This window comes from Gadus chalcogrammus, chromosome 17 (assembly GCF_026213295.1).
Source record: "Gadus chalcogrammus isolate NIFS_2021 chromosome 17, NIFS_Gcha_1.0, whole genome shotgun sequence".
In the NCBI taxonomy this organism is placed as follows: Eukaryota; Metazoa; Chordata; class Actinopteri; order Gadiformes; family Gadidae; genus Gadus; species Gadus chalcogrammus.
The window spans coordinates 4,891,555-4,902,697 of record NC_079428.1 but is presented as its reverse complement, the minus strand read 5'-3'; the positions used below and the strand labels follow the sequence as shown (position 1 = coordinate 4,902,697).

At 46.0% G+C, this 11,143-nt stretch overlaps 3 protein-coding genes across 3 annotated transcripts in view; all 3 read right to left on the bottom strand.

The window, feature by feature from the left end:
• Positions 1-257: 257 nt before the first annotated feature.
• spata6l (spermatogenesis associated 6-like) lies at positions 258-5,583 on the bottom strand. Its single transcript, XM_056575917.1, has 6 exons — positions 5,499-5,583; positions 3,908-4,031; positions 3,645-3,676; positions 3,290-3,390; positions 2,455-2,599; positions 258-340 (listed from the first exon to the last, which is right to left on the bottom strand). Exons 2-6 carry the CDS (start codon positions 4,029-4,031, stop codon positions 275-277), a joined length of 468 nt encoding a protein of 155 aa, XP_056431892.1. The 5' UTR covers positions 5,499-5,583; the 3' UTR covers positions 258-274.
• A 1,518-nt stretch (positions 5,584-7,101) lies between these two features.
• Positions 7,102-10,600, bottom strand: trmt10a (tRNA methyltransferase 10A). Its single transcript, XM_056575825.1, has 7 exons — positions 10,072-10,600; positions 9,691-9,856; positions 9,245-9,316; positions 9,060-9,134; positions 8,479-8,628; positions 7,931-8,036; positions 7,102-7,700 (listed from the first exon to the last, which is right to left on the bottom strand). The coding sequence occupies exons 1-7, from the start codon at positions 10,245-10,247 to the stop codon at positions 7,414-7,416; spliced, it is 1,032 nt and encodes a 343-aa protein (XP_056431800.1). The 5' UTR covers positions 10,248-10,600; the 3' UTR covers positions 7,102-7,413.
• Positions 10,601-11,023: 423 nt separating this feature from the next.
• c17h4orf54 (chromosome 17 C4orf54 homolog) overlaps positions 11,024-11,143 on the bottom strand; it is a 9,598-nt gene continuing 9,478 nt past the window's right edge. Inside the window, exon 2 of the mRNA XM_056576182.1 lies at positions 11,024-11,143. This exon is cut by the window's right edge and continues 2,158 nt beyond it. The gene's annotated coding sequence lies outside the window, so the exon portion shown is untranslated.

Genomic DNA, 11,143 nt, shown 5'->3' with positions numbered 1-11,143 from the left:
GGAGAGGTGCGAATTACCTCCAGACTGACGAAGAAAGAAGAATAAAAGGGTTCATTCCAAAAGGTTTATTCAAATATAAGACTCAATTAATACAATCTCTCTGTTTCCGTGCCGAGCCACACTTGAAAATGTATATTTTGAGAAGGGAGGCGTGTGTGTCGTGTGTGTGTGTGTGTGTGTGTGTGTGTGTGTGTGTGTGTGTGTGTGTGTGTGTGTGTGTGTGTGTGTGTGTGTGTGTGTGTGTGTGTGTGTCCGTGCGCGTGTCCAAACTCCGTCAGGGCAGCCCCGGGGAGATGGACCTGCGTGTTAACACCTCCTCCATCTCAGAGACCGTGGAGCCCTGTCAACACAAACAACAAGGCAGCTCACAGCCAGCCCCTGCTACCCCCCACGTCCTCCTAACCCTTCTACTAGAACCCCACGGACCCTCCCAGGATTATTGGACCTTCCCCTTCACTCCTGATTGACGGTCGTTTGTTAGTCTGGTGGAACTCGCCGCAATCGATGTGCTTTGTTATTTTGTTTCCTATTTTATTTTGTTACTTTGGGCAAAATCTATTTTTTTTCTCAAAAGGCTGTCCTGTCCTCAGGAGGTAGAGCAGTTGCCTTGTAACCGAAAGGTTGCTAGTTCAAACCCCAGATCCTCCTAGCTGAGTGTTGACGTGTCCCTGAGCAAGACACCTAACCCTAATTGCTCCTGACGAGCTGGCTGTCGCCTTGCATGGTTGACTCTGCCGTCGGTGTGTCAATGTGTGTATTAGCCGATGTAAGTCGCTTTGGATGAAAGCGTCTGCTAAATGCCATTGTAATTACTGCATTTACTGTCTTTAGTGATTTTGTTTGCACACACATGCACATGTTATATCTCATGAATCCACTCATACACACCCAAACACAGGTAGTGGTGTTCACCATGCAGGGGGCATGCATCAGAAGCTCATGCTCAATGGAACTAGGCATACTCTAGCAAGCGGGAGAAGCAAGGGGAATCGAACCAGCTACCCATTCTGTCGCTAGGCTTCTCTGCTCTACTACCTGGGCTATAAATATAAAGTGCCTTGTCTGAACTACACAGCCACCTACTACCTACTAGTGTCGGTACAAGATAGTTTTAAGATGAAGTTGCTTGTAGACCTGAGTAATTATGATTTAACTAAACAAAAGAAAAATGATATTGTCCCACAACTTGTACTTTTGGATTAAATGAATGGTTGAGAATCACCTTAAACCACCTATTGTTAGATCAGTAGGACATTTAGAGAGAAAGGACGCACTCATTCTAGCCATGCTATCACCCCCATACACCAAGAATGGGGCCGGTGAAAGTCATTCTGGGTAATGTAGGAGAACACACTGGGACTGATCTGAAGGAACCCCGACAACGATTGACAAGTGGAAATTAGAATAAAAAAATAAGATAATGTTTACACAACATTAACCCTCAAATGAGTTGCAGATTGACAGACTGTCGGGCTCGGAGCGAAAACTCAAGCAGAGGAAGCTGGAATCGACCGGAAATACAGAAAACTGCAGGAAAAGCAGGAAACAGAAGGAAAAGGCATCGTCCGAACTAGGGAACTTAAATGACTAATAGAGCACAGGAGGTGAAACAAATTACTCATCAACCCAGGTGACCCGCATTTGGCTAACGAGACTGTAGGACTTTTATAAGCAGTTTGTTTTTAGCCAGGGTGTTCCTGGTCTGACCCCCATACCGTGGTAAAGTCCAGATTGAATGATAAAACCCAACTAAAGTTTAAACCTGTGGGCACATCCTGCGTAACAAAGACCATGAGAGTGTGTGTGTGTGTGTGTGTGTGTGTGTGTGTGTGTGTGTGTGTGTGTGTGTGTGTGTGTGTGTGTGTGTGTGTGTGTGTGTGTGTGTGTGTGTGTGTGTGTGTGTGTGGGTCTGTTTGTATCCGTGTGTTGTCTATGTGTGGGTGTGTGTGCGGGGGTCTGTGTTATCTGTGTGTTTGTGTGTGTGTGTGTCTGTGTGTGTGAGTGTACAGATTCACACAGACAGGGCCTGGCGGAGGTCACGGTTTGCTGGCCCGCCCAGTATCATTGGGGGTGGAGAGGGGACACAGAATGTGTGTGTGGTGCTGGGGAGGTTGCTTTTAGTGCCAAACACCACGGACACACACACACACACACACACACACACACACACACACACACACACACACACACACACACACACACACACACACACACACACACACACACACACACACACACACACACACACACAATCATCCTAGGGTGAATCGACGGGGGCTTGTCGGCCTTGGTGTCGTTTGTTTGAAGTGTGTTTGATACGTGGACTGGTTTACATCGCTTGATCTTGATTTCCATGAAAGTGTGTGTGTGTGTGTGTGTGTGTGTGTGTGTGTGTGTGTGTGTGTGTGTGTGTGTGTGTGTGTGTGTTTGCGCGTGTGCGAGAACACGACTCACCGAGAGGAGTCTGCGCATCGCCCTGGGGGTGGTCAGCAGTCCGCGGACGCGCTCCTGGACCTCCTCCCACGAGTCGGCGGGGCCGTTCCAGCGCGACCTGGCCGTCGCCACGGCGACAGAGCCGAGCATGACACCGTGGCCGTGGCTACGCCCCAACAGGAGTCATGCTTATAGAGTCATGGTTTTGTTATGATCTGCCGAGCGGCACAACACGAGTTGTCCTCAGAAAGCTGGTGCAATAACGTTTTTATAATGCACTCGAGCATATGGACCAACAACGATATATATAGCAAGGGTAATTGCACTTCCTGCTGTTGTTTCAGAGGGTTCTTCTTACTTCCTGTCATGGGGTCACTTCCCATAGTTGAGGACATTTTTTCATACACTGTGCCGCCCATGTGATCAGAGGTAGCATTGGCTAATAGACATTGGCTAATAGACAGTCCACAACAAGGGAAGTAGACGTATCTTAACTCGTTTACCCTACTTCGGGGCGGCAGTAGCTCCCTGAGCAAGGCATCAGACCCTCACTGCTCCCGACGAGCTGGCTGTAGGCTATCATGGCTGACGCCGCCGTCGGTGTGTGAATGTGTGTGTGAATGGGTGAATGTTTGGCAATATTGTAAAGGGCTTTGGGTGGCCTCTGGCTACAAAAAGGCACAATATAAATGCAGGCCATTTCCCATTTGACTGCCCTTAGCCGTGGGTCATAGAAGTAGCAGACCATTAATTAGTGTTACAAGGGACACCTGTGACGGTCCTAAGACGACAGCTCTGTGAAAGGGGGCTGCTCTCTCAGGGGTCCTCAGAAGGGGAAGGAGGAGTAGTGAAGTACCTGCTGCTGTTGCCTGACTGTTGCTGCCGGTAGCGACGCAACAACGCAGAAGGAGAGGCCGACCGCTGCCGACCAACGGGAGCATCCGATTCAGGAGAGCTCTGAGGCATTAAAAAAACATGAGATGGAGCGGGTCAAGCTTTAACACTTTTTACAAGGCTCACTGAGCAAAATGATATCACTTCCGCGTGTGTGTGTGTGTGTGTGTGTGTGTGTGTGTGTGTGTGTGTGTGTGTGTGTGTGTGTGTGTGTGTGTGTGTGTGTGTGTGTGTGTGTGTGTGTGTGTGTTTGTGTGTGTGTGTTTGCGGCTGCGTGTGTGCGTGTGCGTGAGAGACTGGGAAGTATGTGATCCTACCAAACTGTCAGCGTTGGATGCCATCCTACCATCTGAAAGTTCAAATAAAAATAAAACACATGATTAATCACCAGAGGGAGAAGAAGCAAAATATTTTTTATATCTCATACCGATTAAATAGCCTCTAGCCCTTTCTTAGCCTTTCACAGCCTACATCATTAAAAAAATTATACTTGTGTAATTGTGTAAATATAAAAAAGATGATATTTACACAAAAAAAAAAAGAGTTAATAACATTATCTGTTCCACTTAAGGAATCGAACCTGCTGACACGGAGCGGAGCGGGTTGGGCGAGGGCTTGCTGGGGGCGGGGCTTCTGTCCACCAGTGCCGAGCGACGAAGGGGCGGGGAGCTCCTAAGGCCCGCCCCCGGCCACGAGCTCGCCATCTATAGGACGACACAACAGACCCTTTTCACAGAGGAGTCCTCGTAGAGGAAGTACACAGGTGTCACTCATTAAACTTATCAAGAGTCACTAACTTGACTTACAAGATAATACTTCTTTCCGGGATTTATTTGTTTAAGCGGTTTATTTATTTATTTTATTATTAGGTAAAACAATATCCCGAGTTTAAGAACTCAAACATGGGATATCGCCCAATATCCCGAGATAGCGAACCAATCAAATCGCGCCATCTTAGGCGGTTCGCGTGTAGCATATAATAATACCTCTATATACAAGGGCACTGGGAAGCAGACCTTGATTCACTGGTTTATTACTACCGTGGCCTGGTACATGAAGCAGGCCTGTAATCACTCTTATGAGCCACACCTGTGTTGGTCCATTCCATGACACCTCTTCAACAAAGTCGGCAAAATAATGGTCTATCAGTATGAGCTCATGTTCAGGCTAGGTGGTTACCGTTCGTCATAACGGAAGGAGATAACTGGAAGGAGTTATTAATTCTGCCAATGGTTGAATAGTACTGAGAAGGGGAGGCTCCACCGGTGTTCCAGCCACCGGGACAGAACAACCTTTACTTGTACATGACCTGTACTTGCACAGGTCACGTTCAAGCACCTTTGGTCCGAGTCTGACCATGCTACACTCCCTTTCTCCTTCAACCTAGACTGTGTCTCTAGACTGTTCACATAGAAAATACAATACCATTCTTTCTGCGTTCTCAGCCTCATTAAATGAGTTACTTGAGTTTTAAAGAGCAGGGACTAAATAAACAATGTTGACATTGCGCCTTCTTTACGATGCCGTCAACAGCTTTAAATTGGTGTTTTGAATCCAAAATCGAATGTTATCTGGACACTAAAAAAGTTAAACATTATGTTGGGTAACATGATGTCAACTTAAATATATGCCCAGGCTATCAGAAAATCACATGATATCACACCATCATGGCAATGCTGTGCAAGGTCAAATCGAAAAGAGGCGATTTTCGTTTCCTCCTTCAATCTTCGATAATTTGCCGCCCCCTGGTGGTTGTAGCGTTTGCTAAACCCATTATGCAGTGGTGGCTGCAGAAAATGGTGTGAGCGAATAGGAATTTGTCACTCATGTCTGAAACTGTCTGTTGTTGACTACTGCTGCCTGCCTTGGCCAGGCAGCAGTGACCAGAGTTTGTTGAAAACTCTGGTGACTCTGGTTGAATAAATGTTACTCTGGTTGAATAAAAGTTAACAAAAAATATATATATATGTCGATGCCAGTGAAAGTAACGGACAGGATTTTAGGGTGTTGCAGAAAATACAGGACAGCAATAAGAAAAACATTTCTAATGCATCTTTATGCACAATGACACGGGAAAAGAGAAAAGTACAGGTCGATGGTGGAGGTAGATTTGTTCATGGATTACGTCAGACCAGAAGGCCTCATCAGCTTCTCCAAACGTCTTTACTCACACGCTGGGGCGAGCTGCTGCTCGTATCCGTTGGTCCCCATTGGGCTCTCTCAGAGTCCTGCTGGAACGAAACACGCGGGCCCCCGTCCGACCTAGTGGCCCCCCCTCCACCCCCTCCTCCTCCTCCTCCTGCAGTACCCGGGCGTCTCCGTGGCGACGAGGCCCTCTGCTTGCGGGCCCTCAGTGCAGACTTTGTTCTTGGTTTCGGGCCCTGGATACAAACAACCCGCCACCATCATCATCGTCACCAGCATAATTATCATCTTCATCATCATCATCATCATCATCATCATCATCATCATCAATGCATCACCCATTTTGGGTGCAGATACTTAGTTTAGTTGTGTGGCCAGGGGGTCCATAAGGTCTACATTTGTCTGACATAAACATCGGTTAACATAAGCATTTGTCCGATACGTTGACAGTAAATGACAGTCCAACTGTCATTTATTTTTTAATACCCTAGAAAATGGAATCCCAGCAGAACAGATAAACACAGGTTAACCGATGATGTAATCTTTAAATCTTATCTGAGATAATAAGGTATAAGCATGGCCTAGCAAGTATGCGCAGGACGGTGCTGGGTGTTCCGGTTACTGGGTTCGATCCCCAGCGTCCATACTGTACCATAGGCATCATGGAGCAGGTTCCCCACTGACCCCGTACCTCCTTAATGACATGGATCTGAACCTGCTGCAGGTCAGTTTGGATGACATCATCTGGTAACAAGGCCTGTCATGCAGAACCACCCAGACCTGCATTGAGACACATAAACAGCTCACTGAGGTCCAGGCCTACCGTGGATACGTTTGGGTAAACGTTGCTGTCTGCGACGGCTGAACATTCACAGATGGTGGTTTTGGTCCAGAACTCCAGCCTCGGAGCAATACCCTATGGAAGATAGATAATAGTTAAAGGATAGAATGCAGGATTGACTCAATGTTGCTGTCTGTTGTCTGCTAGCATGTCGATAATTTAAAATGTAATACTTTGATATGATTTGGTCGTTTACACCAAAAAATGTGAGCTAGAAAATGGACCCCGGGACAGGACACCTTGGGGCGGACATATTCATAGGCCTCTTACTAACCCTTTAGTTAAACTGAAAACTCGGTTTAGCTTTGAAATACTTGTGAACAAGAAAATAATATAATTGTGAGGATCAGCCATATTTCACATTTCTAAATGACTTATTCACCAGAATATGAGAGGAGTACACTAACATTTTGGCGTTTTATGGGGACATTTGTGCACGAGTAAAATAAAATGATGGAATTGAAAAATGCATAAAGGTAACATAAAAAAACAACCGCAGGTGTCCTACCGTTCGGATGTGCAGCTCAGTCACGACTTTCAAAGCTTTTCGCCGCATCTCTGCTAAATATCCTTCCAGAGAAGATAGTTGCGAGCTTGCCGGAGAGCGTCCCGTTTCGTGTTGCCATGGGACCCTTTAAACTTCCTGTCGGGCTGGGATTTGCATACAACGCGTGAAACGCGTGTATAGTTCAAGGCAGTGTTTTTAAATACATTTTAATTGAATATGATTGATCTCTTAATTGGCTCCCTTATTTTTGATGGTGAATATAAATGATATAAACATTCAGATTGTGCTTCCATATGCGAGTTTATTTACAATGTCAAACGTCAACAAAAGTATACCATCTATCTATGGACAGAAAGGCCGGTCTCATGTTGAAATAAAAATTGAACAATTGAAAAGTTAGGGGAAAATATGAATGGTTTTCTGGTCGCACAACAATAAACTCAAAATATGCAAAACCAATAAAGATTGATAAATAAATTATTATTTCAAAGAAACAATTTTGGTCATCAGAAAAAACAAAGTCACAGTCAAAACAAAACAAGTCCAATTGAGATGACTCTTCAAATGTAAAATGATGTTCCATATTGCCATGCTAGATGTTTTTTTCATGTTTTTTTGAGGCCCCAGTAGAATAAGTTAATGTCTGGGTTTCTTCTTCTTCTTTGGAAGCGTGGGAGGCCTCTACGTGGTTGACCCCTGGTGGAACCGTGGTGTCGGTGGTGGAGTCCGGGGCTTGGTGATCCGACGCGTCGGAGTCGCTGTCCTGGGCAGCCTGGCCTCCCTCCCCCAAGACCACCGCTCCTTTCCTCGGGGGCAGAACGCTGAAGAAGGCTTCTCGCCAGCTGCCCTTCTCCAAATACTTCAGGATGATCTCAAAAACTATCAAACAAACCCCCCCAAAGCATAACTATATTCAGATATATTTATAATTCCATTCAAATTATATCCAAACTCTCAAACAAGTGGAAGAGTAGCCAAACGCAGCGAAAGTAATGCTATTGCGCCAAATAAAAAAATGTCAGTTGCAATTCCCAGTGATTAACCCGAGGGGGAGCTGTTGTTACGGTTTTCGTTTATACAGTTGGTACTCGTATTAAACGGGTTCTCACCGTGGTTCACCGCCAGGACCTTACGGCTGTTCATCTTGACGAAGCTGCTCAGCGGGAGCTGCGCGTGTTCGATGCCGAGCTCCTGGGCCCGCTCAAACGAGAGTCCCTACAGAGAAAATCCACGTTAAAGCGATGAACAAACTGCTGATTGGAAACCTGGAATCAGTCTCAAGCTGTAAAATGAAACGATTCACAAAAATAAACTAGGATTTTCTGAGGCTGGAGGTTTTCTTCAAGCAGTAATAACACGTTGCGTCACTAGTAGTTTGAAAGGATTCGAGCTAAAAGGTTTGAGAGACAACGCGGACATCTTTTCTACCCCATTACAATTTGTGTGTTTTACGACTCAGTCAGTATTCCAATAATTGTATGTATCCCAAATCCTTATCACTATGCCTGATAAAACCACCCCCAAACGTCCATCTTTACCATCATTCCTAAATATAATTCCGTCAACCACGACAGTGCTATTACAGAAACGATCCCCTATCCTAACTATATGCATGGCTCCGCCCCCCAGCAGTGGCCAAACCAGAGTCCAACCGGACCTTGTGGTGGTTGTGGTCCACCAGGCCTCCGATCACGTAGGCCTTGGCCGGGTCCAGTTTCTCCAGCACGTTGGGGGAGTCCGACGTCAGGTAGACCAGCTCCTCTTTGCCCACCACCTCCATGTAGTGCTCCGTCTTAACGGTGATGTCCTGTACGAGGCAAGGTGACCCCCCCCCTTTAGAAACGCACATGGAACTCTGGTTCGGGGATGTGTGTGTGTGTGTGTGTGTGTGTGTGTATGTGTGTGTGTGTGTGTGTGTGTGTGTGTGTGTGTGTGTGTGTGTGTGTGTGTGTGTGTGTGTGTGTGTGTGTGTGTGTGTGTGTGTGTGTGTGTGTGTGTGTGTGTGTGTTCACTTTAATGTCCAATCAGGGACAATCCCTGACTGTGAAGATGAACGAACAGAAGACGACAAACCAAAAGCAAAAGCTATACACCTCTTTTCTCCCGATACATCCGTTTGTTGGCTCTACAGCTTTATGCACGGGACAGTGTAAAAGAGACACAGGAAAGTAGGAAAGTAGACACCGAACCAAACAGATCTCGAATACCAACGCCGGCAGACCCAGAGCTCAGCCTTACCTTCCAGTTCCTCCACCCTTGGTCGTGGTCGTCCATGTTCTGCTGCAGCTGCCCACCGAGGCTTGTGAGATAGAACTGTGTTGAGAGGGATGGAAAGGATGTCATGTGAGGAGGCTGCGAGGGATGGACACTCTATGGATGTCATGGTGGATCCGCTGGTTAGCAAGCGGGGGCGAATCCCACACCTGTACTTGGTGAGGGGCTCGTCTGTTCTCTGCGTAGCACCGCTGGATCTGCCTGTGGAGCTTTCGTATGTCCTGAGAAGACAAAATAATAATATAATAGTCAATGAGTTACACTGTATATGTTGAATAACACAGGATCGATTACCCCAATTGTCTAATGGTTAAACTCACTTTTTGCATTTACATAATAATATATTTTCTAATTTTGTATTTAGGTTTGACTAGTCTTTGTTGGCGTACATTTCATTGTCCGGTTGTACTTATGGATGGGACCGCCCGAAATTCCCATCTGGGATAATTAAAGGACTTCTCTGACTTGCGTAAATTCAAATAAATGATGGCTATGTAATCAAACTCAGACCAACCGCGTTCACGAACCTCATGCTCACTTAGGCACGAGTCCAGATTGGAAACGGCGGATGAAAATGAGCTGGTTCCTTCTTTACCTTCAGCATCATGAGCTCGTCGAAGCTGCAGTCCACCACCAGACGCAGCGAGCTGGTCGAGGCGTCCCGGCGCAGGCGCTTTCTGCTGTTGGTCGCCCCCCCCTCTCCCGTCTCATCCGACGGTCTGTCCAGCCGGCGCTGCTGTTTCCTCTCCTTTCGTTTTTCCCTGCAACACACAGTTTTAAATGTCAGGAAGCATAGCTGCAGTGTGGACTGACGTTTGTGTATAGGGAGGGGGATGATGGGTTTGTGTTTTAAAAAGTAGTCTAGCTGTGTACTGTAGTTTTAAGTAGGAAAAGGATGGAACATATTATCCAAAGATTTGCGGAGCACAACTCTCAATCGTCCTGTACAAGGTCTCCGTGAGTTGGAATAACTCACTTTCGGAGTTCCCTCTCTTCTTCCCATTTCTGATGCTTCAGGAGTTTCTTCCGTTGTCTCTTGGACAGGACTTGGTTACCGGCTGGTTCTGGTGCCTCCCCACTGGCTGAAACATCAGCCTCCTTCTCAGCGGTGCGCTCCTCCAAACTCATGGCTTTTGAGGTTTCATCGGACATTTGTGGTTCGGATCAATTGAAATGTTCTACTTTTTATAGTGTCAAAAAGTACGAGAAGAGGCAGCCGTTGTTTACTTGCGAGTTAACGATGCTGATGGCAGAGATTTCACTGATTTAGACCAAGTTCTAACTCAAATTTTAACCTAATATACTATTCATGAAATACTGAATTAATTCTGCTAGTATATAGGTGTACTCCTTACATGGGTAAGTTTATAATCTGCCTTTACTCCTCTTTTGCAAACCCACATGTACTGATTCAATGGGGCGCATAAATATCGTCATCAATCTGCGCCTTCTTACTGCGATTTCCATTGGTTTGTTGAGAGATTGAAATCCAAGACCTTTAGTGACACCTACTGGATATAATATTAAAGACATTCTTCTGAAATAGGACTGACGAGAAAATAGGCAAAAGTATTGTCATTATTGTATGTTGTAGCATAGTCAATGGTAAAAGTAATTTATTGATATATAATTATGGATGATATAATGTTAATATACGTATGTATGTACTGGTATCATATGTTTGCATGTATGTATTTGTATGTATTGGCTGTATGGATGGATGTTTGCATGGCTGAATGTACGGATTATAGTGTGTGTGTGTGTGTGTGTGTGTGTGTGTGTGTGTGTGTGTGTGTGTGTGTGTGTGTGTGTGTGTGTGTGTGTGTGTGTGTGTGTGTGTGTGTGTGTGTGTGTGTGTGTGTGTGTGTGTGTGCGCTCGTGTGTGCGCTGGCGTGCGTGTGTGGAACCAACATCGGCAGGTCTTGCAAAGTATGCACGTCTGTGTGAGCATGACCCGGTGTTACTGCACAGCTCTGCTCGTCTATGTATAGCCCCGCGAAGGAATGCGCCACAGACAAACACCGATTAGAGCGCTTCTGTGCATGCAC

Excerpts from the sequence above, each read along its gene's own strand:
- spata6l (XM_056575917.1), bottom strand. The coding sequence starts at position 4,031 with ATGGCGAGCTCGTGGCCGGGGGCGGGCCTTAGGAGCTCCCCGCCCCTT. Across the intron at positions 3,677-3,907 it reads GCTCCGCTCCGTGTCAGCAG|ATGGTAGGATGGCATCCAAC; the intron begins GTTCGATTCCTT and ends TTGAACTTTCAG. Across the intron at positions 2,600-3,289 it reads CAGTCAGGCAACAGCAGCAG|CCACGGCCACGGTGTCATGC; the intron begins GTACTTCACTAC and ends GTTGGGGCGTAG.
- trmt10a (XM_056575825.1), bottom strand. The coding sequence starts at position 10,247 with ATGTCCGATGAAACCTCAAAAGCCATGAGTTTGGAGGAGCGCACCGCT. Across the intron at positions 9,857-10,071 it reads GAAGAGAGGGAACTCCGAAA|GGAAAAACGAAAGGAGAGGA; the intron begins GTGAGTTATTCC and ends TGTGTGTTGCAG. Across the intron at positions 8,629-9,059 it reads AAGGGTGGAGGAACTGGAAG|GACATCACCGTTAAGACGGA; the intron begins GTAAGGCTGAGC and ends TGCCTCGTACAG.